This window comes from Macrobrachium rosenbergii, chromosome 10 (genome assembly GCF_040412425.1).
Source record: "Macrobrachium rosenbergii isolate ZJJX-2024 chromosome 10, ASM4041242v1, whole genome shotgun sequence".
Lineage (NCBI taxonomy): Eukaryota > Metazoa > Arthropoda > Malacostraca > Decapoda > Palaemonidae > Macrobrachium > Macrobrachium rosenbergii.
In genome coordinates this window covers 65,950,756-65,978,685 of record NC_089750.1, presented here as the reverse complement: position 1 = coordinate 65,978,685, position 27,930 = coordinate 65,950,756, and the positions used below count along the sequence as shown (strand labels likewise).

The window sequence follows — 27,930 nt, the reverse complement described above, 5'->3', positions numbered from 1 at the left end:
GGGAGGAGTCTGCGAGGAGAGTCAACGGTTGCAACCGCGCCGTTCCTCTGCTCTGTCTCATCGACCCGTACGTACCGCGGCCAGGGGACGCGGTCCGAACAAGTACCAGACTCCGCAGATAGATTGATTTTGAAGTCATTCTCCGGCGTCATTGTCAGCTCAGCTACCGAGCGGTTACGGTGTTTTACAGTGATATTGTGATGATAATTCTGTTCCTTGTAGGTAAGCCAAGCTAAGAAAAGACTTCACAGATTGACATACTCGTATACCGTAGTGATTTAAGTATTGTGAAAGTTGTGTATATATGTAGTGTATGCTTTGTACTATCCGTAGTGCCGTTTGAGTAAACGGATGGATTATAAGGTAGGTTATGATAAAAAAAATTACTACTGTCCACTGTCCGAGTGTTTGTGTGCGGAGAAAAACTTGAATGTTAACTAGGTCGGACAGCGAAAGAAGCGAAATATTTACCCCAGGGCGTGTCACGGTATGCTTAATTTTTGATGTACCTTACGTGAACCTTCGCCCATTTATCTGTGATCACAGTCTTCTCTTCAGAAACACCCTTTACAGCGTGTTGATGATGAATAATTGTGACACTATATAGTCTGACCGTGGATATTTTAAAATTCATCATCTTTAACGCTAAGTGGGAAATTATGGATGCCGAAATATTGATTTTTTTATATACAGTGGCGTTTGCTTTATTATGAAAGCAGTGATCCATATTATATCCATTTTAATTAAGGTTGACTACGTTCACAGTTATCCATTATTAGTGTTTTTTTTTTTCACTACGTTCATGTTCCAACATTAGAAGTTTATCAGGTTTCAAAACTAAAGATTAAAGGTAACTCGCATGTTTTAAGTGCGTGTATGAGTCATCATCACACGCATATATAACCCTTTGAGAGAGGTATTTGTTCTCATTGCTTATTTCCAGTTATACTAATTTTTCTTGTCAGAACTATAATTGAGTTGGCCAGCCATGCTGCAAAATTTTCGAGGTTTAGAAGTCTCTTGATGGTTTTGTGTTTCCAAATCTTAATGTCAAGTCCGGTGTAACAGTCTGTATTTCCCCCTGTCCGAAATTCCCCCCCGGGAGAAATATTGCCCAGGATATCCCTCCCTCCGGTCCAAGATCCCCAACCCCGCTACTATCATGAGATCATGGCTATAGCGGCAACGTGTAGCAACGACAGCCTGCCACACAGGATAATTATCATCACGACTAAACTACCTCCTGGAGGTCATTATCTTTGGTATTGACAGTCTTTTGTTTATGTTTATACGGAAATCCCCAACGGGCTTGTACTTAATACGCCGCCAAGGTGGATACATGTAGGGGGGTGGGGGATGGCTTAGAAGGAGAAATATCCTAGGCTAATTTTCTTGGGGGAATTTCAGCCGGGGAATAATTTCCTGCTACACCAGTGCTGTCTTCGCCCTTGAACCCAACTTCAACCCCATCCTTCTCTCCATTTTCGCGTTTTCGTCGTGCTTGGGCAAACAAGACGGGAGATTCCCAGCTTACTGCCCTTTTTGTACCTTAAAACAAGTTAACGTGAGACTTTTGTTGTCACGAGTGTTACATGCAGTAATTACGTGTAGGCCCAAAGAGAAACAGCATCAGCTCCATTATCTTCGTAACCTCATCTCGTCAAATCCGGTGTCAGTTCTCAGATAGCCTAATTTCTAGTTGCACATATGCTACAGAATCTTAAAATCCCTCCCTGTCAAGTATGTACATTATTGGTCCACACTAAACACGCGAATCTAATAATTCAGTTGATATCGCAGCTGTACTGTACAACGAACAGAGTCGCGTGTTTGTGCTCGTTGTTGTGCCACTGTAGAGTACTTATGAATCAATATCCCCTCGGTGAGTGTTTACCCGACCGCACATGGCATAAGCAACAGTACTTGGTCATGTACTGGTCTGTCATGGCTACCATCAAACCTTTTGTGAATAGCTTCATTCGATTTAATAACAAATCCTGTATCCAAGACGACACCAAGATGGCGATCTCGACAAGAGGAACTAGAGATTGGTATCGACCTGCCTACTTAGGAGAAAAATCGCTGAGATTACGCCTCGCCATTGATTTCTGTCTGTCCGTGTTGTTGATATATGAGTACGCCTTGCTTGTATCGTAGCATAGGCCCCGTAACGCAACGATTTATTCCCTGTTGCAACGATTGCCGTCTCATTGGTATATGTATTTCCTTTAGCCTAATCCCAGCTTGGCCAATAGTGTGTGAATGAAAACACCCTGATCAATATATACCGACTAGTTCAATCCATTTATTTCACATAATACTCTTATTTTGGAATGAGGCTATGCATTTTTTTTCTTTGTAAAACGCCATTATTTGTTTTAACAAAAAAATAAATGGAAATACCGCAAGAATTGCTTCATATTCAATATATACGGACTAGTTCAATCCGTTGATTTCACATAATACTCTTAATTTGGAATGAGTCAATGCATTTTTTTTCTTTTTAAAACGCCGTTATTCGTTTTAGCAATAAAATGAATGAAAATACCGCAAGAATTGCTTCATATTCTTTTCGGCCCTTCGAATATGATACCTTCTGAATAGCTTGGTGTTCATGTCTGTAATAAATTAGTTAAGGTTGCTAGGAAAAAGAAGATTAATATAATAAAGACTTGTATTATGGAGGAAAAAAATAAAAGATCCGTGAGTAAGCTCGAAACAAAATGACTCCCGGTTGTTGTAGTTGAAAATATTCCCCGCACAAACGGCTCAAAGCCAGCATCTATGTAGGCCTACTGTATTTACAACTAGTGTAATTGGAAAGGTAACAATTACCTTGCTTTTGTGGTCTTCTTTTGTTTTAATTAGCCGTAATGTTTTAACCTAAAAAAAAATTATGCTCCAGACGGGTTACCATTATACATTTTTTGTTTATAACGTAAGTTTTGAAAACTTTTGCTTTTTATATAACCTTTTCTCTCTCCAGATACAGTACTATATAGCGTAAGGTTACCACAAAAACAAAAATATTAATATGTCATGCCTTCAACAGTGACTTGAATAAGATATTTACAAAAGACTACCTGTCTAATATAATATAGAGATAGGGACTGATAAAATGTGAAATTGAAGAGAAATACTATTGTATTATAAAGAATAATTAATATTAAATATTATATACACATATGAAAAGAAAAAAAAGTTGTTAGTACTATTGACTGATTTTTATATATAATGTTTTATCTTGTATGTACAGATATTGTTGTTTTTTTATAATAAAAGACAAAAAAAAACTTTCTTTATAGCCTTTTCTCTCTCCAGGTATAGTACTGTATAACGTAAGGTTACCACTTTCTTTATAACCTTTCCTCTCTCCAGATGCAGTACTGTATAACGTAAGGTTACCACTTTCTTTATAACCTTTTCGCTCTCCAGATATAGTACTGTATAATGTAAGGTTACCTCTTTCTTTATAACCTTTTCTCTCTCCAGATACAGTACTGTAAAATGTAAGGTTACCACTTTCTTTATAACCTTTTCTCTCTCCAGATACAGTACTATAAAATGTAAGGTTACCACTTTCTTTATAACCTTTTCGCTCTCCAGATATAGTACTGTATAATGTAAGGTTACCTCTTTCTTTATAACCTTTTCTCTCTCCAGATACAGTACTGTAAAATGTAAGGTTACCACTTTCTTTATAACCTTTTCTCTCTCCAGATATAGTACTGTATAATGTAAGGTTACCTCTTTCTTCTCGGTTTCTGTAATAATTTTGTATTCTTTGGTCATTTTATTTGTTTGGTGGCTTCCAGTATCTTTTGAATTTTGTTTGCAACGCCTCTAATGATGTTTAGTTATTTTATCCCTCAAGTTACTTTTATAATTTATTTCTAAGGTTATTTTTTCAGCCGTCATTTATTTCAATTAGAGGAAATTTTAACGCAATATTGCTGTGAACACATTTTACAGGTTTCATCTTTTTGTTGAATTTTTATTTATATTTTCTCCGAAGAGATTTTAAATTTAGTTATAATAATTTTGTAAATTTTTTATGGTCGGGACTCGAGTCGAGTTTTATAGTTTTTTTTTATTCAATATTTTGTAAGTTTTTGATCATGGCGAAGTGTAAAGAATCTCCCCAAGGCTAGGCTGTGTTTTAGCAATTTTAAATTTTCAGGGGAGGAACACTTGATCCCAGAGGGCTAGTGCTAAACACGGCGAAACAGTGATTCAGCTACACTGTTCCGCTGTGTTTAGTACTAGCCAGCCCCTCGGGGATCAGATACGCTTGGAGATATCGGTAGAAGAGTCATCAAATGTCTTTAAGTGAATTGGTGATTTCACGAATTCCTTGAAAATCTCAGGGATTTAACGTTGGTTTCACAGTTTTGCTGTAACGTGTGTGTGTGTGTGTGTGACGACCAACCCAAATTTTGAGATATTTTGTTTCAACTTAATCAAATCATCAGTTTTCAACGTAGTCAAATCAGCAATGTCCTTTAAGTGTTTGCACAGTTTGAGTGTTTCTGAAAAATGGTTGCACATTTTGAATAATTTTCAGAAATAATCGTAGCCGAGTATTGTCTAATATAAACGGCTGCTCTTGAATTTTGTTTCATAGCCTAGTGTTCGTTCCGAGTAATGTTTAGTAAAAATGAAAAACTACATTAAATGTTTTCCATGTTGAAGAGTAATGTCCAGTGTGAATGTTAACCCTTGAATATTTCGTCTTTGCTCATAAAAAAAAAAGTCAAAGTATTCTAATTTTGAATGTCTCATACGAGTTTTGTCTGTTCTTATATATTGCCTTGAGTATTACTGGCAAAGCCCAAGTGAAACGAAGCCTAAGTTATTGAAACTTTTCTAATGCGGAAAATCGAAAGGACCCCCCCCCCACCTTTCCACCACTAAAAAAAAAGTAGCGAAAAATAGTTCAAAATCATAAATTATAGAAACGAATCGTAAAATATAGAAACGAACCACTGCTACAGGATGGTGCAACAGTTCAGAGCCCCTTTTTTCCTAGAATTATCAAGAGGCGAGAATACTAGTACTAAACGCATCTCCCCCCGCGCCCCCAAACCAAGGCTGAGTCAGGAATGACTTGTGATTTAATATCGTAATCTGACGTGGAGTACGTCAGCGAAGGCCCGGAACTTGATCGTATACATGTAAATCGGGTTGAAGTCTAACAAAAAGAATAGGTATGGGTGCAATTGCGCAGAGAAGGGTGTAGGTGTAGTTTTATTTGCAGGTCCCATGAAAAGGAATTTTTTTTAAGTATTTTTTTTAAATAATTCCAGGACATAAATGATTGTAGTTCCTCTTACACGCGCAAGTCGAGTATTGTGGTTATTTTATTTTTTTTTTATTAATTTTGTCCAGAAATTCGACTGAGCTTAATGCAATGTCAAAAAGGATGGATATAGTATGTCCGCTTGAGTTCAGTAGTATAATGCTGACGGGTAAAGCAATTTACGTGTAATTTACTCTTCATTTTGAACGATGTTAAGCTTATGACTGTTTGATCATCTGAGATTAGCTCGTTCGCTTGCCGTAAATAACAAACGTTTTCGCCTGTTCGATTCGTAATTGCTGTTTACACCAAACAGCTATGTAGAAGTTAACCAGGTAACATGAATATGCATGGAAATGCATGCATAATTGACTTGGGTATAAAGTGCATATTTCAGTTTGAACAAGGAAACTGCTTCTAAAATGACGTAAATTGTGGCGTAAGAGGAATCATACAGGCGAGTACTAAACATGTATATCAGTGTTGCCAAGTGTAGAAACTTAGCGTGTCGCTAACGTTTCACTCCAGATGGCTTATATATAATTTATAACTGGGACTGAAGCGTCAGTAAGGAGTGATTTCAGTAGGTAAGGAGTGATTCCAAATGCAGTTTCGGTTTTTTATAACAGATTTGTAGAATAGTAAGAAATTCGACTATAAAAATAATCAAGGGGTAATGAAGGACAAAATGATCGGTATTTGTTATAACAGATTTTTAGAATATTAAGAAATTCGACAAAAATAATCAAGGGATAATTAAGGACTAAATGATCGTTGTAAGATAATCCCGAGGAAATTAAAATATCAACCAGGCATAGTACTTAACGTCCTCATATCCGATACAAGTCCAGTAAATATTTTTGTGTTAATATATTTAGTTGAAGACTTCCGAATTGGCCCTTTTTTTAGCCAGATTTTTCGGGCCTTTTTTTTTAACCAAGTTTCATAGTTGTAGAATAACCATTGTCAATTTCTATCATTATTATTATTATTATTATTATTATTATTATTATTATTATTATTATTATTATTATTATTATTATTATTGTGCAGATTTAAAACTTCCATATTAAACTAAACATTCTCTAGGATGTTAACCAGGTATGTAGGTATGGTAAAGTATGCAGGACTACTGTATATCACCGTGTTGGACACAGTTTATAGATTAACTTGATATACATATCCAATATGGTGCAAAGAGACGGTAAAATGAGACTATTGGACCAGCACTTGGTCGTCTGATACTCTCATTTCATTGTGCATGAGCTACACCAATTCTTGATATTTAAAATCCCAATAGACGTTTACTGCAGCAGGTGTTAATGGATGTAGCCCCATTGGATTGTTAGGAAAAATCTTTAAATGTTGTCTATCCCAGGGCCACCCAAGATGGAATGTTATCCAAACATATTATGCTAAAATATGCTTGAAATTTGGAGAAAATGGAACCATTATGCTAAAATATGCTTGAAATTTGGAGAAAATGGAACCATTATGCTAAAATATGCTTGAAATTTGGAGAAAATGGAACCACACAAGACAGTTGGTTATGTTTATATTAAGTTGTCCCGTTTTAGTCACGGTTTATTTGGTCTTCGGCAGAGGCTGCAATTAGGGAGTTTATAAGTAAAAGTACATTTGAAATTCTAAGGAATCAGTATTCAGATCGAGTTAGCGCAATTCTCGAGAGATGGAGAAATGTAGCGCAATCGCGTGTATCTGGCAACAATGTTCAGTCGTGGTAAATACAACGTAAGAAGTCTAGTACGCGAAGTTCGGTGAAGTATGTCGTTAGCTAGTTATTTCAGGTAAGGTTTATCTCTGACATTTAGCCTGAATCAATAGCCAAAGTGAACTTAGACAACCGTTCTTATGTCAAGTTGAGTGATTGTTACCTAAATAAGTTTACTAATTAATTGCCACGTTTGGTGGTCATCGAGACTAACCTAACCGAAGGTCCAACCTATTTAGGGACCAAATGGGGTTAAGCTGGTTGTGTTCACAATTGGGTTTTACACCATTTCGAACGGGAAAGTGTCGTCTAATAGTGAAACGGGTTTTTGTTTAGAGTTTTTATTGGTGAGTAGCGTAGGTCAGTCCATGTGCTTGATGTCAGTGTTACTTTTGGAGAGGGGTTGGCCAAACCCACCAACCCCCCCCCCCCCCAGCTAGGCCAGGGCATGGTGCCCTGAGGCAGGTTATGACGGTAAATTCGGGTTAGTTCAGGACATAATGCTTTAGGAAGGGTTAGGTAAAGGGTGTTAGGGGCAGTGACAGACTGTGAGTCTGAATAGAAATTTTCATGCTGTTTCTTAAATGTCTAGTGTTACTTTTGTTGGCAGCCACTCCCCCCCTCCCTTCCCCAGTCAGGTCAGGGCACGCATCCTAACACGATATTAGGCCTGGTAAACTCAGGACACGGCACTCTAGGGAAGGTTGTAGCCTTGGGTTTTTTAGCCCTACCTGCTTCCTTATGCGGCATCTGCTTCCAGGCATTGTCCAACATGTATTAGGCTACTTGTCTAACTGTAGCCTAGGCTACACAAGTATGGGTAGGTTTGTAGACTGATGCCAGAAGTACTGTTTTAAAAAGATGAATGCAGAAGTGAGGGGTCGTGACATACTTGCAGGGGTTTTGGGTTAGGTCAAAGCCCCTCTTAGATATTACTGTAAATATTCCCACAGCAAATGTTTTCTGATTAATTGCAAAGAAATAAACTAAGCTAGAATGCCTAACACTCCTCACCTTGCATTTTCTCTGATACTGGAACAAAAATCGCCAAATCCTTATTGTGCGTTAATGAGAAGTGTTGATAAGCTATCCCCTGGGAGACAGACTAACTTTGACATTTCATAGAAAAACTTCGAGGGCACTGCTAGTTGCAAAACAGCATACTTTATTATACAGGAAGATTGTTATGTTTCTACTGAAAACAATGCTTGGTTTGCAGTTTGCAAACACACACACACACTGGTCTCTCATCATGATAAGTACTCTGGACTGTTTGAACATGCATTGGCTTCAGCTTTTACATCGGTTAGCATTAAACTGCCCCAAAAGATTTCAGTGGGGCGACATCTTAACGTAACCTAACTTGGCTAATGTGCCTCTCCCAGTTGGGTTTCACTCACCGTTCCGTTCCCCTCCCCTCCCCTCCCCTCCCCTCCCCTCCCCTCCCCTCCCACGTGAATCTGTCTTACCCAATTATAAGCATTCTAACCACACATTCTGTCACCAACATTTTGGAATTGTCGGTGAAAAACTCCAAGTAATGGTGGTATTACTTTATTCCCAAATGTGTTGTCTAATATATAATGTAGATCCTTCAAAGAATGAGCCCTCCTTTTCACCGCCCGAAATCCGGGCATTTAAAAAAAAATACACATTACCATTGTCAAGTGACCGAGCATCGTACTTGTAAAGCATGCTGCCTTCATGACATGCAATGTGCATGCCACAGAAATTGACAGCAAACCAATTTGGTTTTTTTAAAAAAATGGGAATTCTAGGGGAAGGCTCTGCAGTGAGATATTTTTTACTGGAATTTTTTTGACGGAACAAAATAGAAATTAGTAGATGCAGTATAGGTGAGAGAACTGGAGAAATTTACAGAAATAATGACAGGTATTAACCATCTTATGTTTGGTTTTGTGTTCATCCGTGAGTGGCTGGTGCTAAACGTAGTGTGCTGTAGAGCTTTTCTGCTTAAAAACCTGAACAAAAGCTAACAAATTTCTCTCATTTCTGTAAATTTTTTTTGATAAATCAAATATACCATTTGTTGTATTGTTCTGTCAAACCATTTTTCATTAATAAAATGTGTGTGCAGATCTCTTCCTTAGAATTACCAACAATTTCCCAATTTTTCCAATTTTTTTAGTATAAAACCTTGTGTATAGTTCATCATTGTTCTTGGAGAAAAATAGAGAGATCTCCTTTCTAGGGTAACAGAAGTGGTCACATCCTATTGAGGCTCTACTTAGCATGATCATGAGACTGATCAATAACAGTGAGTCTGGCTTCATATGTAGCCTACAAGGTGGTTTTGGTGAAGTTGAAGGTGCATGGCAGCTGTGAATATTTTTATATTGATCAAGAGGTGGCTCTCTCTTAGTTTTGCTGTGTTACTCACAACAAGGAATACTTGTCTTCTTATCCCTTGGTATTAGAATCATCAGATGTGGTGGTTGTTAGGTTCTGGTCTATAGAGAGCTTGATTTTTTATGGTTGTTAGGTTCTGGTCTATAGAGAGCTTGATTTTTATTTATTTAGCTTGGGAGTGCCAGACCAAAATGTAGCTTAGAAATGCAAAATCCACTTGTCCCGTGAGTTACCTCTGGATGACCCACACCTTATTAAAAGAATTTCCTATGTTGAATGTTTACCCAAATGCAAAAACCACTTGTCCAGTGGGGTTACCTCTGGATGACCCACACCTTATTAAAAGAATTTCCTATGTTGAATGTTTACCCAAATGCAAAAACCACTTGTCCAGTGGGCTTACCTCTGGATGACCCACACCTTATTAAAAGAATTTTCAGCATTGAACGTTTACCTCTCGTTCAGTAAAAGAAAGACAAGGGTTAAAAATAGGAAATAAGCTCTTGATGCATCTGTGGCCATGATTTGGAATGAGCAAATGAGTAGCTTATGGAACAATAATGTTATTTTATATGAGTTTCCAGAAGGGTTTTGCATTCTGTAACCTCAGAAAGTGTTCTTGCATGTCTAGTGTGGTGTGACCTGTGATCAAAGAATCCGTATCAGTTTATTAAGGTAAAATTTTTTGCCTTTGCTGAGGATGTTTAGAAAATTATATCTGAAGATGAGAACCATCTTTGCGTTGGATACACTATTTTTTACGGAAATGAGGAGAGTTGGGGTGGGACTAAATCACACCTAGAATAAATGCATAATTATGCTGTTAATTTTTCTAACTGCTGCTTATTACATTTCAGGTCCACATGTTAATTATTCTAACTTTTTTCTTATTACATTTCAGGTCCACTGTCAGTGGGCACTTGAAGTAAATGCAGTAAACCACATCCACCCCTCTCCCCAAAACTGAAAAGAATTCATAACTAGATTGCCACCTTTGGCCATCTATACATACTTTTTTTTTTTCTTGCCGTGAGTTTTCTTGAGGGGTGCAGGGTGTACTGCACATCTCTTGATTGCTCCGACATCAAACCCAACCTTTGTGTGGAAAGGTAAGGCATGATTTTTCTCCATGGGAATTGTTTTCTACAGAAGCTGATTGTGATACATGTAGAATGGAATATTTTTTTTTTTTATACTGCATGAATTTGCCTTTAGTCAAGATTTGTCACCCAGAGTAAGAAATGTTTCTTCATGTCTGTGTTTTACTTTATATTTCAGATCATACACAGTTAGTACGTCAGCCCCCCCTCCCCTTTCCTGAGAAGAAACTGTTACTGGATAGTAACTACTGGGCTGTTACCACATTTGGTTTTTGTACTGTCCTTATTGCTTTTGAGTTTTAAAGGGTGGTGCAGGGTGTACTGCATTACTCTTGAATCCTCATAACAATAAAGCAGACTTAGTCTATACTACAGTAGAAAAAAAGGACAAAGTACCCTTCATCATTGTAAGTATTTTGTTCGAGAAATTGAAGCCATTAGTTTGTATTGAAAATATGTGAAGATTTGCTTTTGCCAGTCAAGTTCAGAAGAAAAAAAAAGTTTTTTTTTTTGCATGGACAAAATGAAGTGATGAAATGTTCTTTTTCTCAGGTTGACAACAACTGCTACACAAAAATCCATTGCAAAGAGGAGTATCACTGCCATTGTCTACGCACGTTATAAATTTTGTCCTTGTTGCCCTGAGTTTTCCTGGGAGGTGCAGGGTGTACTGCATTTCTTTGATCACTGTCGACAATAAAGCAACTTGTGCTGTGATATAATAACCTCTATATTTGCTACAAGTAAGTAATATTTTTTTTTTTTATTATCATTAGCATTTTGTTTTTAGGGGATGGATTAGTTATGCCCGTCTGAAGTATGATGGTGTTCAAAGGAACCTTGAAATGCACAAACAAACAAACATTATTTACTGGAAGCATTACTTGCATACGTAAAGGGTGGACTGTTATTTTACCAGAACTATTAACTTGCATATTGTGAAGGGTGGACCTTAGGTTAGAGTGTTAGAGTAAAATTCCTATTCCAGATTAATCAATAATATAATGCCTATTCCGGAAATATATGGAATACCCCAACAGTGACCCATAAACCTACAACCTCACTCTAAAATTTCATGTATTCAGTCTACCATTGAAACTTTCAGTAATTGTTATTGATGAAATAATTACCCATTTGCTTTACCAGGAAAATGCTATGTTAAGGGTATTGCATTAAATAGAATATGCTCTCATCACTGGGGTTGTTTTGTATCAGATCCACAACTTATGAGGACATTATTACATTATTTACAAATCTATGACAGCCTGTAAAATCTTTCTCACTCCCTTGTGTCGCAGCTATGTTACCATAAAGTAATTTGTATTTAAAAGTTTTTATTAATTTTTTTTTATGGACTGACATGCAGTAATTTAGTCAACTGAAGATATACAGCTGCAGTATTGTTATTTAAGTAATGTGCTATGCAAAAGCATGCACCGTTGCTATAATTTTAAATAGTAAAGAAATTATAAAACGACGTAAATTGAGGTATGCAGGCAACGCTATTGCAAATAATGAGATAGAGAAGTTGTAACCAATGAAAGCTAATTGTCATTTGATTACCATTAGCAGCATCTAAGTAAAAACATTATTTCTTTTGTGTAGATAGAGTAAAGAATGTGACAAATGTTTTTTCAGGGCATTTATTCAGTGCTTCTCATTAGCTGCTAGTGGAAAAATCTGATTACACTCCAATGAAATGTATTTTAGTGTACAGTAATGTATTGTCTTGAGATGGAAAATTTGGTCAAGATGGGTGGGCTGTTTGATACCAGTGTTATTGTGTTGCTGAACGAGTATAATATGTCCAATTCTCAGACTGGTGAAAGCTTAAACTGGAATGATGATGTAGGCAGCTTTACATTCTCAATTATTTCGTAAATCCTGCCATATATTTACTAACAATAGCCTGCACTTATTACCTGTAATAAGAGCATGTTTGGGTTATACAGATATTTGGCTGGGATCCATTGTAGTTCCAACATTGTACCAACCTGGAAATCATGAAAGGAGTGTTTTGTTAACCACATGTAACTTCATCTTTTATGGCTGTATCTCCCTTATTTAGATTTACAAATGCATTTTACTGCTCTCTCTAACCCGCACGGACGTGCAACAACCCGCACAGTCGTGCAACAACCCGCACAGTCGTGCAAACAACCCGCACAGTCGTGCAAACAACCCGCACAGTCGTGCAAACAACCCGCACAGTCGTGCAAACAACCCGCACAGTCGTGCAAACAACCCGCACAGTCGTGCAAACAACCCGCACAGTCGTGCAAACAACTCGCACAGTCGTGCAACAACCCGCACAGTCGTGCAAACAACCCGCACAGTCGTGCATCAGTAATGATAAAAAAAAAAAGTCATGGCCATGCAACATTGTGAGAAGGGCAAGACTACATCTGCCTACCCCGCAAATTCTTCCTTCCTTGGAGGGCGTATCTCTAGCATAGACGTCTGGAAACTGTGGTGGCATCGCTGGAAATGGCAACCAGGAACTGTTATCGAAGGAAAATGCTTGTCCGTGTCCTTAATCTCCCACAGGTTTGTATGTTGGGAAAAATACAAATTACTTTAAAAATTTGTAATTTTTTGTGTTCGAGGATCTGTTGCTTACGAAATGCCAATTTCTTTTTCATATACTGTACAAGTGTAGTAGTGATCTTGCGTAACAGAATAACCTTGCATTTACCTATCCTACCATGTGTGTTCATGAGTATTTGATTGCTATACTGTATCTTCCAAGTTTAAGCCATTAAATAAATGTATTGGTAGAACTAAGCAATACCTCTGCATTGGGTATTACTTTGGAATTTGGTTTTTCCTTTAGTACATTGGTTGCTTATCAGTAATATACCGCTATTTTTTATCGGTTGACTGTAATTAACCTCCGAAATTGTACGCTGGCCATCCTGGAATGCTATCATGCATGCGCAGAGTTTTTAGGGAAACCCTTTGTTAAAAAGTTCTGTTTCCTTCACCAGCCACCCCCCCTCCCCTTGCGAAGTAACGCGGCCCATTAGGTTAGGTTGGTTCCTTTTATAAAAGGTTTTCTTAGCCAATCCTTTCTTAAACCTGTCTCCCTGATGACTCGCGCAATGTGTGGGACAGTTCCATAACGACAACTTGGCGGTCCAGTATACCTCCCAATACTTCCAAAACCTCTTTCCCAAAGGGTTCCCAACCATGTTTGATATGTATATAAGGTTAAAATAATTGACTGACAAAAAACACCAACTCCATCAGCAACGCTAAAAGTATAGGAAAATTCCAAGGTAATAGTCCGTGAAGAGCTCTTATTTAGAAATACCAGTGTATTAAAGCCTTGTTCTTCTTTATGTCGTATGCCACATGAAAATGTTATCATTACAGCAGCAAGTGAATTTGTGCAATCACCCAAGTCTTCCTGCCTCGAGAGTCTGAAAAGGTTTAATGTATTTTTTTATTTTTTTTTTTTCCTGACTTGCACATAGGTTTACTGTCATTACTGTAATTTTAATTTTTATTACAGATATTTGATGGCAACATTTGTTTACTTCAGTAGTTTTTATTCTGTACAAAAACATAGGCAAACACTGTACACCATGCACAAAACGCATTTTTAACGTACTCAGTGGCATGTTATCTAACAACACTTTCTGGTGCTTAAATTTTAATATGTATTTTGCAACTGTAACAGAAAGTTAAATTTGATATATAGGAATGGTATGTATACATGAATGCAAAAGAGGGAAACATCAGTGAAAGTATCAACGAAAGAGATAGTGTTCAGTGGAGACATAACTGATGCGTAATGATTAGGTTTTACAAAAATTAAAGGTAGTCGCTTAACAAGTAGAAAAATATATAGTTTTTGATTCAGCTTTGCAATGAAGTGAAGATGCCTCGTACCTATTGTCACCTGGGTTAATATTTACTAACATCATATAAAAGGTCATGGATTGTATAGAAGTAACGTCAAGTAGGTTAAACTTCATATTCAAAGATAGAAGACCAGTAAATCTAAAAGCATACTTTGTCTTCCATAGTATGTGTACTGTTAAAAGAAATGGGTATATTTGTATTTATACTACCTGATTTTTCTTTCAGGAAATTCTGATTGGAGATGGTTGCACCTTATGATGTTGGAGCCCCTGTACGATCTTTTGTCAAAGTACCAGGAAGTGGAAGAAATGTAGAAGCAAAGGCTCTTGTATGTGACCTGTCACATGTGTCACCCGTAGCAGCGATTAGTTCCATACCTATTCAGCCTGTTCAAGAACCGCAGCCATCACCAACAGCTGCAACACAAGATGTTCCAAGGGAAAGTATGAAACATCAGAAGACTGAAGTTCCCCCTGAAGGTACTCAGACAGCATTACAGAACGATGAAGGCAACAAGAAAAATGTAAAAACCAGGAAACGATTACTTGAAGATGTGGAAGATGCAGATGGTAAACATGGTGTACAAGAACCTCCCTCAAAGCGAATAAGAGAAGTTCCTCGAAGTCAGGGTGTTAGCCAGGATGTAAAGGATGGAAGCGCCAGCAGTGTTGGTACCAATACTGTTGGTAGTGGAAGTTCAACATCTGTTGGAACACAAACTGATTTCACCAGTGAGGAGATAAGAGAGAGCAGTATGCTTAGGGAGCAAAACAAACTACTTCAGCGTCGGTTGGATGTCTTCAAAGAAGTTTTCAGGAGCAAGAAACGGTTGGGTCAACTCATTAGAGCCTTGGAAGTTGGAAAACCCAGTTAAACCATCTCCTGAATTGAATGTGAGTGAACCATTCTAGTATTTCATGCATATTTGTGGTAGAATATGCAAGATCTTTCCAGCCCAGACCTGTTTTTAACACAGCAACTTCTTAATTGAATCATTTAATGTGCCAGTTGCTTCAGTATTGAAGTTTGAAAATGCTCATACAAGGGAACTTCAGTACTTGTAATTTGAAATAGCAGTGTTAAAAACTATAAAACTCCAGCATTGGCCAAAATTATAATTTAGGTGCTCGTCTGAAGCTAGATTTTTGTGTTATCAGTATACAATATTAATTAAAAATGAGGTTGTATAATTTTGTAAGTTGGAAAATTTGAACTAAAAAAGTTTATAGATTTTTGTTTTGATTTGGTCATTTTAAAAGAGAAATTTTTGGAATTACTCATGAATGGGGCATGAAACTTAACAAATTTGAGACCTATATAATTTTTTTTTAATCAGTTGTCCAATAATTATGGTTTGACTCTAAAGGCCTTCAGATGACTGGCAACACAGTAAGCCTCATAATGTAAGACATTGCTCTTTCAGATGGCTTGTCTTATCTCCAGACTGTTAAATCTGGTAAAGAAAATCTTGCAAGTTCTACTCTCAACTGAAATTAATTACACTATACCATTAAAGTGTTAACAAGTAAGTCAAAGGGAGTGTAACTGGTATTGCCACAAACCAGCGTAAGGTCATTGGTATTTACAAATCCACAAAAAGACCTACTGCAGGTTAGAGACTTGATGGGATTAATATGATCCTGTGCATCTCATTGAAACTATAAATAAAATCAGATTAATTTACTACTGTTCGTTCCTTTTCTGCACTGCCGATAACGGCAAGAGGTTTGAAATGGGAACATCGGTGATTATCATTGAAATTCCAAATTTGAAAATATTGTATAATAATTGTCAAGCTGAAACAAATACTGATGTGAAATACCAGAGGTCACGTGTTGTTTTTTTTGGGGGGGAGGGTGCTATTCACATAAGTGCTGGATATGTAATGTCCAATTGAGATATTCAGATAAAATATTCAACTCATAAAAGTACAACTTACAGACAGTTTTATGGCTATTTAGGAAAGGAGAATTTAGTCACTGAAATTCTATGACCTTTAATTTGAATTTTACATATGACCTCTGTCCCAATTTCCAGCCACTGAGTGTGAAGGTCCTCGATTAGAAAATCCAAAAAAATTGTTTGCTATTGTAGTCACTTTGAAGCTGTGGTGTTTGGAATATATCCTCCAAGGATGAACAGTTATTTTTATATAATTATATGGATAAAGTTATATTTTCTGTGAGGTGGCAAATGATCCATCTTTGACTTTTATCTCGGGGGTAGGGGGGGGGACTGGTATTGAATTGCGTTTACTACAGAAGTCAGATGCATGCAATGTAGAATGGTTCATCAGTCATGGTGTTAATTGTGTTGAGTTTTTGAAGTATAGTGGGAACATACTTGAAAACAAGATAAAATAATACTTGAAATATTGTAATTTGTAAGAAATTACAAGCGTAAAAAGTCAAGTTTTTCTCTTAATGAAACTAAACAATTTTGCTGTTCACAGTAACAAAAATGCATTGAGGTAAAACTAGATAGAAGTCGGGTTTGTATGTACATGCAGTGCACAATGTCCAGGACAACATAACTGAGAAAGCAGGTTGTTTATGTTGCGAGCTTTTCCACAAGTGTACTGTAATTGTTTTATTTTTCTGTTGGCCTTTCCTGATTTCAGCATCTAATCTGTGGCTAGGCTGTCAGTCAATTTTCATTTGGTTTTAGTTACAGTACGAGTTCTGTGAAATTTTCACGTAAAAGCTTGTAAAAGCAACATGAACAAGCTGTTTCCTTTAAATACTCCAGTTTGGTGAAGTACCACTTTATGATGGGCCATCGTATCCTCATTCCAATAGGGATCTTCATCAGTGTATTGAGGATTGACTGACTTTTCCAGTTGTCACACCATGTAATGTTTCAACACATTGGGTTCGCCCTCATTCATTTGATGATTTGGTGAAGTATATAGTCAGTCCACATTGCAGTCTGGTGAGGTATCACCTTTTGTGAGTTATACCTTTGGCCTTGTCGTGTCTTTTTGGTGAAGTACCATTTTTATGAATTTCAAGTGCTAGCTTGGTGAAAATACCACTTTTTGTGAAGGGTTTCTGTACCTTTTCACACTCAAGTTTGGTGAGGTACCAGTTTTTGTGAAAAACTTTTTTCACATTTCATTTTGGTGAAGTACCAATTTTGAGAAACCGGGGTTTTTCAGGTTGCAGTTTGGAGAGGTACCACTTCATGAATGGGTTCATTGCCCTTCCACATTCCAATTTGGTGACCCCTTTATCATGAGGGCCTTGCCCTTATATTCCAGTTTGGTGAAGTACCACTATTTGAGCGGGTGATTTGCCCCTTCATATTCCAGTTTGGTGAAGTACCAGTTTATGTGAACAAGCTCCTTGCTTATTCACGTTCCACTTTGGTGAAGTACAACTTTGTGAATGGGTGTTTACCCCTTCACATTCCACTATGTTGAAGTACCACACTGTGAAAGGGAAGTTCATATGCCAAGTTTGGTGAAGTACCAGTATTTTGTGAACAAGCTCCCTGCTTATTCACATTCCAGGTTGGTGAAGCACCAGTGTTTTGTGAACAAGCTCCTTGTTTATTCACATTCCATTTTGGTGAAGTGCCAGTTTTTGTGAACAAGCTCTTTGCTTATTCACATTCCAGTTTGGTGAAGTACCAGTTTTTTGTGAACAAGCTCCTTGCTTTTTCACATTCCAGTTTGGTGAAGTACCAGTTTTTTTTGTGAACAAGCTCCTTGCCTATTCACATTCCAGTTTGGTGAAGTACCAGTTTTTTTTTTTGTGAACAAGCTCCTTGCCTATTCACATTCCAGTTTGGTGAAATACCAGTTTTTTGTGAACTAGCTCCTTGCTTATTCACATCCCACTTTGGTGAAGTACCAGTTTTTTTTGTGAACAAGCTCCTTGTTTATTCACATTCTAGTTTGGTGAAGTACCAGGTTTTGTGAACAAGCTCCTTGCTTATTAACATTCTAGTTTGGTGAAGTACCAGTATTTGTGAACAAGTTCCCTTCTTGTTCACATTGCAGTTTGGTGAATTACCAGTTCATGTGAGCAAGCTCCTAGCTTATTCACATTCCTGTTTGGTGAAGTACCAGTTTCTTTTGTGAACAAGCTCCTTGCTTATTCACATTCCATTTTGGTTAAATACCAGTTTTTTTGTGAACAAGCTCCTTGCTTATTCACATTCCAGTTTGGTGAAGTACCAGTTTTTTTGTGAACAAGCTCCTTGCTTATTCACATTCCAGTTTGGTGAAGTACCAGTTTTTTTTGTGAACAAGCTCCTTGCTTATTCACATTCCAGTTTGGTGAAGTACCAGTTTTTGTGAACAAGCTCCTTGCTTTTTCACATTCCAGTTTGGTAAAGTACCACCTCGTGAATGGGTGATTTGCCTCTTCATATTCCAGTTTGGAGAAGTACTAGAGTATGCAAACAAGTTCCTTGCATATTCACAAAACAGTTTGGTAAAGTACCAGTTTATGTGAACAAGTTCCTTGCTCATTTGCATTCTGGTTTGGTGAAGTACCAGTTTTTGTGAACAAGTTCCCTTCTTGTTCATATTCCAGTTTGGTGAAGTACCAGTTTTTGTGAATAAGCTCCTTGCTTATTTACATTCCAGTTTGGTGAAGTACCAGTTTTGTGAACAAGTTCCTTGCTTATTCACATTCCAGTTTGGTGAAGTACCAGTATTTGTGAACAAGCTCCTTGCTTATTCACATTCAAGTTTGGTGAAGTACCAGTTTTTGTGAACAAGCTCCTTTGCTTATTCACATTCCAGTTTGGTGAAGTACCAGTTTTTGTGAACAAGTTCCTTGCTTATTCACATTCCAGTTTGGTGAAGTACCAGTATTTGTGAACAAGCTCCTTGCTTATTCACATTCCAGTTTGGTGAAGTACCAGTATTTGTGAACAAGCTCCTTGCTTATTCACATTCCAGTTTGGTGAAGTACCAGTATTTGTGAACAAGTTCCTTACTTATTCACATTCCAGTTTGGTGAAGTACCAGTATTTGTGAACAAGCTCCTTGCTTATTCACATTCCAGTTTGGTGAAGTACCAGTTTTGCGAACAAGTTTCTTTCTTTTTCACATTTCCAGTTTGGTGCAGTACCAGTATTTGTGAACAAGCTCCTTGCTTATTCACATTCCAGTTTGGTGAAGTACCAGTATTTGTGAACAAGCTCCTTGCTTATTGACATTCCAGTTTGGTGAAGTACCATTTTATGTGAACAAGCTCCTTGCTTATTCACAAACCAATTTGGTGAAGTACCATTTTGTGTGAACAAGTTCCTTGCTTATTCACATTCCAGTTTGGTGAAGTACCATTTTTTGTGAACAAGCTCCTTGCCAATTCACATGCCAGTTTGGTGAAGTACCAGTATTTGTGAGCAAGATCCCTTCTTGGTCACATTCCAGTTTGGTGAAGTACCATATTTTGTGAATAAGCTTCTTGCTTATTCACATTCCAGTTTGGTGAAGTACCAGTTTTTGTGAACAAGTTCCTTGCTTATTCACATTCCAGTTTGGTGAAGTACCAGTATTTGTGAAAAAGCTCTTTGTTTATTCACATTCCAGTTTGGTGAAGTACCATTTCTTGTGAACAAGCCCCTTGCTTATTCCCAAACCATTTTGGTGGAGTACCAGTTTTATGTGAATAAGTTCCTTGCTCATTCACATTCCAGTTTGGTGAAGTACCAGTTTTTTGTGAACAAGCTCCTTGCTTATTCACTACAGTTTGGAGAAGTACCATATTTTGTGAACAAGTTCTTCTTATTCACATTCCAGTTTGGTGAAGTACCAGTATTTGTGAACAAGCTCCTTGCTTATTCACATTCCAGTTTGGTGAAATACCAGTTTTGTGTGAACAAGCTCCTTGCTTATTCACACTCTAGTTTGGTGAAGTACCAGTATTTGTGAATGAGTTCCTTGCTCATTCACATTCCAGCTTGGTGAAGTACCAGTACTTGTGAACAAGCTCCTTGCTTATTCACATACCAGTTTGGTGAAGTACCAGATTTTGTGAACAAGTTCCTTGCTTATTCACATTCCAGTTTGGTGAAGTACCAGTATTTGTGAATAAGCTCCTTGCTTATTCACATTCCAGTTTGGTGAAGTACCAGTTTGTGAAAAGTTCCTAGCTTATTCACATTCCAATTTGGTAAAGTACCAGTATTTGTGAACAAGCTCCTTGCTTATTCACTTTTCCAATTTGGTGAAGTATCAGTTTTTTTGAACAAGCTCCTAGCTTATTCTCAGTCCAGTTTGGTGAAGTACCACTTTGTTAATGGGTGATTTGCCCCTTCTTCCAGTTTGGTGAAGTACCACTTGGTTAATGGGTGATTTGCCCCTTCATATTCCAGTTTGGTGAAGTACCAGTTTATGTGAACCATCTCCTTCCTTATTCACATCCAGTTTGGTGAAGTACCAGTTTTTGTGAACAAGTTCCTTGATTATTCACATTCCAGTTTGGTGAAGCACCAGTTGATGTGAACAAGCTCCTTACTTATTCACAATCTAGTTTGGTGAAATACCTCTTTATGAGTGAGTTCTTACCCCTTTCACATTCTAGTTTTTGTGAACAAGCTCTTTGCTTATTCATATCCAGTTTGGTGAAGTACCATTATTTGTGAATAAATTTTGCTTGTTAGGATTCTGGTTTGGTAAAGTATCATTTTTTGTTGATAGACTGTTGATTCACAATTTCGTTTGGTGATTGCTTCAGTTTACAAGTAGAGCCCTTGTGGAATGGATTTCATGTCCACAAGCCAGGTTGGTTAGGTACCAGCTTTGTTTTAATGAGGCTTGGTCTCACCCTTTTTACATTTTGGTGGAGGTACCACTCAGTTGGGTAAAATGCATTCTGTTCATGTACATCAGTTATGTACTGATGCAGCTTGTTTTTAAACTTACAAAAAGTTTGCTTGATTATTTGACAAGCTTTGCTTCTCAGTTGGTTATTTTAAATTTTCTGTGTTTTGCTTTTAATGTTGCATAATTATAATAAGCTTTATGTTTGTATAAGTACAGTACTAGTTTTTTCTTTACCTTCTAGGTAAACTTCAAAAAATTTGGTGGAGGTAGTAAGCAATATGTTCTTATTACTATCAGATGCTTAATGAGATGGTTGAAGGGGCTTCATTTTCTCCACCAGTATTCATTGCCTTTCACAGTTGTTTCACACCAGTCCAATACCCAGTAGTAGAAAATGTTAATAAACCTTAATTAGGAGGCCATGCTATAGACAAATAGGCATTTACTCAAGTGACCAATTTACGTTCATAAAATTTCTGGAGGAAGAAACTGACCCCATTCCATGAAAAAGTCAGAGATTCCTTTTAGAATTCAGTACAGAGCAAGGAGTGTTAAAATTTATTTTAATACATTATTGAAATCACTTCACTGTAACAGTATTCAAAACTTCACACTTCCCAGTCATAAAATAAAATTTGCTCATACCAGAGATTCACTTTAACGGTTTCTGGTAATTATAGTTAAAAAGTGGTTGAATCCTTTGTCAGTTCCAAACTAAAAGTTTCAAGGTTGTTAATCATCTTCTTTTTTCCCGTTCCTAATTAAAATTTAAGATATCCTACAGAAGACAAGGCTGATGAAATATTGTGCCATAACTACCATAACATATATAATGTTATGTGTGGCTAATTTTACGTGTGGCAATAGTATAATGTTATGTGTGGCTAATTTTATGTGTGGCAATAGTAAGTTTTGGAAATTGGTAGAAGTGATTTTTAACTTTACCAGTGATTTTATAGTTTGACACTCCTTAGGTTTCTTTGCAATATGTACTGTAGAAACTTGACTGAAATTTAGCCAAATTCATTAATCCCCTTGTTGAAGAAAAAAAGAATGAATGTAATTTTCAGACAAATTCTTAAGCCTGTCAGCAAATGATACTTTAGAAACATTTTTGTCTAGTCAAGTTCTTGTTTATTCCAACTAGAGAGAAAAAGGGCTCTTAACACTGTCATACTCTAATAGTGAAACATGATTTTGATAGTATGTAGAATATCTAAACACCACTAGGAAAAAAGTACCCACGAATCTAAATAGTTTGAATAAGCAGGAAGTAATTTTCTTCCATCATTACCAGGTCACATACGAGTTGAGGGGAGGTTCCCCAACTATTTTCTTTTGCCTTTCTAAATTGATCACATGAAAGCATTCCTATGTGCTTTTGCAATGGTTTTTATAGTCATTGGTTTTGGGCTAACGAGTTGGGTAAATTTCAGTTGTGTTGCATGATATTTATGGTTCTTTGGAATGTCATCCACCATTTTATTGGAAGGAGTTAAATTTTTGTTAAATAAACTTCCACCCCTTACAGTGGACAGGATTGGAAATGTACCCTAAGAGGAAATACTGTATAACTAAAGAATTGTTTGGTGGAAAAGGTGTTATAATCATACTATACACTTCTTGCACTTTGTAGTGAATATGATAAATAAGTCTTTGTATGACTCTTTCATCCACTCTGTTAATCTTGTAGAGTATTAGCATTTTTGATAATACGATTTTATTCTGAAGGTAGGGAATGAAATGTGTGTTCTGCCGCTTTGTCTCCAGATATGCCGTGCGAAGTGGGTTGGTGGATAGGGTTCCTGCACACCACCTTAGGGGGAAAGTGTGGAGTGTAAGCAGTCTTTGGGAGTTATAGGTTTGTGTGATTGACTATTTTGTCTCCAGACATGTCTTGCAAGGTGGTGGGGGGGAAAGATTTCTGCACACGACCTTACAGGGGAGGTGTCAAGCCAAAGTAGTGTTGAGGGATTGCGTGTGTTTGTGTTTGGCTATTTTATCTCCAGACATGCCCAGCAAGGTTGTTTGGAGGTAAGGTTTCTGGACAGGACCTTACAAGGGAAGTGTGTAGCCAAAGTAGTCCCTAGGGATTGTAAGTGCATGTGTGGTTGGCTATTTTCTATCCAAATATGCCTTGGAAGGTGGTGTGGAGGAAAGATTTCTGCACAGGACCTAGTTGGGAAGGTTTGGAGCCAAAGTAGTGCTCCAAACCTCCCCTACTAGGTCCTGTGCAGAAATCTTTCCTCCACACCACCTTCCAGGGCATATTTGGATACAAAATAGCCAACCACAACCACACATGCACTTACAATCCCTAGGGACTACTTTGGATCCACACTTCCCTTGTAAGGTCCTGTCCAGAAACCTTACCTCCAAACAACCTTGCTGGGCATGTCTGGATTTAAAATAGCCAAACACAAACACACACAATCCCTCAACACTACTTTGGCTCGACACCTCCCCTGTAAGGTCGTGTGCAGAAATCTTTCCTCCCCACCACCTTGCAAGACATATCTGGAGACGAAATAGTCAATCACACACAAACCTATAACTCCCAAAGACTGCTTACACTCCACACGTTCCCTGTAAGGTGGTGTGCAGGAACCCTATCCACCAACCCACCTCGCACGGCATGTCTGGAGACAAAGCGGCAGAACACACATTTCACTCCCTAACTTCAGAATAAAATCGTATTATCAAAATTGCTAATACTCTGGCAATGTCGCTTTCTGGCTTCCCATAGTAATACGGCACATCGAGATTGACAACAGGAGATTTTAACAAATAAAAACTGCCTATTTAAAGTCAGTTTGGAGGAAAGATTTCTGCACAGGACCTAGTAGGGGATGTTTAGAGCCAAAGTAGTGTCTAGGAATTGTAGTGTGTGTGTGTGTGTGTGTGGTTTGGAGCCAAAGTAGTGTCTAGGAATTGTAGAGTGTGTGTGTGTGTGTGTGTGTGTGTGTGTGTGTGTGTGTGTGTGTGTGTGTGTGCAGACCTTCCCTAGAAGGTAGTGTGGAGGAATGATTTCTGCACAGGATCTTAGAGGGGAGGGGTGTAGCCAAAGTAGTGTGTAGGGATTGTGTGTGTGTGTGTGGGGCTATTTTGTCTTCACCCCTGCCCTGCAAGGTTGTGTGGAGGAGTGATTTCTGCACAGGACGTTACAGGAAAGGTTTCTAGCCAAAGTGTGTGTGTGTGTGTGTGTGTGTGTGTGTGTGTGTGTGTGTGTGTGTTTTGTCTCCAGACCTGCCCTGCAAGGTTGTGTGGAGGAAAGATTTCTCCACAGGACCTTACAGGGTAGGTGTGTAGCCAAAGTAGTATCTAGGGATTGTATGTGTGTGTTTGGCTGTTTTGTCTCCAGACCTGCCCTGCAAAGTTGTGGAGGAATGATATCTGCACAGGACCTTACAGGGAAGGTGTGTAGCCAAAGTAGTGTCTAGGGATTGTATGTGTGCCAGACCTGGCCTGCAAGGTTGTGTGAAGGAATGATTTCTGCACAGGACCTTACAGGGGAGGTGTGTAGCCAAAGTAATGTATATGGATTGTATGTGTATGTTCGGCTATTTTGTCTCCAGACCAGTCCTGCAAGGTTGTGTGGAGGAATGATTTCTGTTCAGGACCTCACAGGGGAGGTTTTGAGCCAAGGTTGTGTTTAGGGGTTGTAGGTGCAGTTTTTTGTCTTCAGCTATTTTGTCTCCAGATATTCCCTGGAAGGTTGTGTGGAGGAAAGATCTCAGCACAGGACCTTACAGGGGAGGTTTGGATCCAAAGTAGAGTCTAGGGATTGTAGGTGTGTGTGTGTGTGCACGGCTATTTTGTTTCCAGACATGCCCTGCAAGTTTGTGTGGGGGAAAGATTTCTGCACAGGACCTTCCAGAGGGAGGTGTGAAGCCAAAGTAGTGTCTAGGTGTGTGTGTGTGTGTGTGTATGCGTGTATGCGTAGCTATTTTGTCTCTAGGCATGCCCAGCAAGATGGTGTGGAAGAAATCTTTCTGCATAGTACCGTACAGGGAAGGTGTGGAGCCAAAGTGGTGTCTAAGGATTGTAGGTGTGTGTGTGTGTGTTCGGCTATTTTGTCTCCAGGCCCGCCCTGCAAGGTTGTGTGGAGGAATGATTTCTGCACAGGACCTTACAGGGAAGGTGTGGAGCCATGTAGTATCTAGGGTGTGTGTGTGCGCGTTCGGCTATTTTGTTTCCAGACATGCCCTGAAAGGTGGTGTGGAGGAAAAAATTAATGCACAGGACCTTAAGGAGAGGTCTAGAGCCAAAGGAGCAGAACAAACACCAGCCTCCAATTCCCCCCTGATGAGAGGGCCAACCAGCAACTCATTGAGGCGAACGTTAGCATTACTTTCTTTCACAGCTCTTGGGATTGCCTGACCAGAGAACATTTGCTCTCGGTATCTCAAACTGCACCACATAATATAATGAGTGTTTCTTCGTGAAATATATATTCAGTTTACCTTCCTCCAGTAGAAACTACACAGGTGTGGGAAACAATGGTGCCCTGTGCTTGCTAAATATACTAAATATCTTTTTCCTTTTTTTTTTTTTATTATCGTTTCAGAAAGTCTTACCATGCCATGCAATTTGTGTGGCAACATGAAAGAAGTTTGTAATTCACTTACGGAAACATTCATTAGCTGTTATAATCACTATTGACTATATATGAATGTGTACTCATGTTTTGTAATGTTGTTGACCTGTTTGAAGAAAATAAAATATTGCTTGTCAAATTTGTATCTTTTACCAGTTCATAACAAAGAAACATAAATAGGCAGTTGCCATATTTACCCTTTTTTTCAGACTTTAACCTTAGTATTGATATACTCATCGTTTTCACAAAAATAACATGAGCAAGACAGTTGGCTTATATACTCTTGAAAGGGTACTTAGAAATGTACATTCACATATCGTTTTCATGCTGCTGACCGACCTAGGAAAGTTAAGCGTACCTTAACACCTAACCAGACCACTGAGCTGATTAACAGCTCTCCTAGGGCTGGCCCGAAGGATTAGACTTATTTTACGTGGCTAAGAACCAATTGGTTACCTAGCAACAGAACCTACAGCTTATTGTGGAATCCGAACCACATTATACTGAGAATGAATTTCTATCACCAGAAATAAATTCCTGTAATTCTTCATTGGCTGGATGGAGAGAACTCTGGCCTAGCAGAGTGCTAGCCGACAACTACCGACTCGTCCAACGAGGAACTGACAGTGCCATATGTAACCCTAGAATACAGTTTGTAAGGAATACAATTTGCAAGGAATTGTACCCTTCTCTTCATGTCACATGTAAATAAACTTGCGTAACCATTTTGTTCACAGTTGAAAAGTTTATGGAAATCATTTGATAGTCTCGTACAATTCAACCAGAAACTTTGTAACTTACGTATTGTCAAATGTAATACTTAAATTAATATAAGGTGAAGGAATGCAAGGCTCAGAACTAAATAATGGAAGATTAAGAAAAGAAATGCAATGCAAGACGCAATTAGAATGCCATTAGCAAAACCTTTGCCATGAAGGGCTGAGATTTTAGTCGACAACAATGAAAATAATGGTTAACCAACCAAAGTCAATGAATAATGAAATCCACAGCTGTAAATGTGATCAGTATGTGTCAGCCAGACACGAAATCAGGTAGAATGTATAGCCTCTCCAGATGTCCACAGAGAGTATCTTAGCCCCTACTTCCAGAGCCAGGACCTCCATAGGGACCTAGTCCCGTCAGTGCACCACATGCAGTGCAATGTAGCCATTACTTAGGGTCTTTACCCTTCGGGCCCTAGCTGCAACTGCTCATCCCTTTTACTGTGCCTCCATTCATATTCTCTTTCTTCTATCTTGCTGCCCACCCTCTCCTAACAATTGATTCACAGTGGAACTGTGAGAATTTCCCAGTTACACCTTTCGAACTTTGCTGTCAATTTCCGTTTCAGCGCTGAATGGCCTTAGTTGCCACAGTGCTTGGCATGTATGCCCAAAATCTATAAATCGATCAATCAATCAAACCAGTGCTGCTGCCATCTGAATCAAAACCAACCATTCAAGGCACCAGTATAACGTCACTAAATATGAAACTTTTTATCAGTTTATGGGAAATGTGGAAATTAGCTTCAAATGTTTATCAAAACCAACAGTAACCTTCCAAGGTAAATGCTCTTACGCAGACCTGATAGACTCGTCAGCCTCCAAGTGCCAAGAATTCCGCAACGGTGAAATAAGAATGATCATGCGAAACCTATAACAGGAAAACAACTGGAAATACTGGTTAGGAAAAACGTAAACCTGTCTTGCGAGGGAGTTTAGGTAAGAGTGGTTTGTAGATACAAATGTAAATGCAACTGACAACCAACTGGGAGAAATTAACATAGGCTCTCGACCAGGTTTTCACTCATCTGACCAGATTTCCACTCATCTGAGAGGTGCCAGTGGTTTCGAACAGCCTTAATGAAAAGGACCATGTTTGGTTTCTTAAGTTAAATTAAGCCGTCCTTATGCTAGCAAGGACCCTTGCCCAAAGGGAGTTTTGCACACTCAACCGAAGCAAAAAAAAAACGGCAAGATTGCGCGTAAAACCAGCTTTTGGAGAATTAAAACCAAACTGGAGCTAAAGCAGTCGGCAAGAAGAGAAGTGTAATTGAATAGGGTAAGCACCACTTAGTGGTGTAAGATTTAATAAAAGTGGAACAAATTAATATAAGGATGGAAATAAAGCTGACCATAGGAAAAAACGAATTTATAGTGTGTTTCAGTTTGTTTAAAGCGA

The 27,930-nt window shown here is 38.2% G+C and overlaps 1 protein-coding gene across 10 annotated transcripts; it reads left to right on the top strand.

Annotated features, from left to right (window-relative positions):
* LOC136842744 (uncharacterized) lies at positions 1-25,888 on the top strand. 10 transcript variants are annotated; one of them, XM_067110492.1, is made up of 6 exons: positions 33-222; positions 10,303-10,510; positions 10,680-10,908; positions 11,054-11,244; positions 14,594-15,261; positions 25,720-25,888. In XM_067110492.1, exon 5 carries the CDS (start codon positions 14,610-14,612, stop codon positions 15,240-15,242), a length of 633 nt encoding a protein of 210 aa, XP_066966593.1. In that variant the 5' UTR covers positions 33-222; positions 10,303-10,510; positions 10,680-10,908; positions 11,054-11,244; positions 14,594-14,609; the 3' UTR covers positions 15,243-15,261; positions 25,720-25,888. The 10 variants fall into 10 exon arrangements, 9 of the variants coding, with proteins under 9 accessions (XP_066966586.1, XP_066966593.1, XP_066966588.1 ...); XR_010854343.1 differs by lacking the exon at positions 33-222 and adding an exon at positions 6,975-7,107 and having other exon boundaries at positions 14,594-18,550; positions 18,607-25,888; XM_067110490.1 differs by lacking the exon at positions 33-222 and adding an exon at positions 6,975-7,107.
* Positions 25,889-27,930: the final 2,042 nt, after the last annotated feature.

What these genes read in the sequence shown, in the direction of transcription:
- LOC136842744 (XM_067110485.1), top strand. Translation starts at nt 14,610, where the DNA reads ATGGTTGCACCTTATGATGTTGGAGCCCCTGTACGATCTTTTGTCAAA.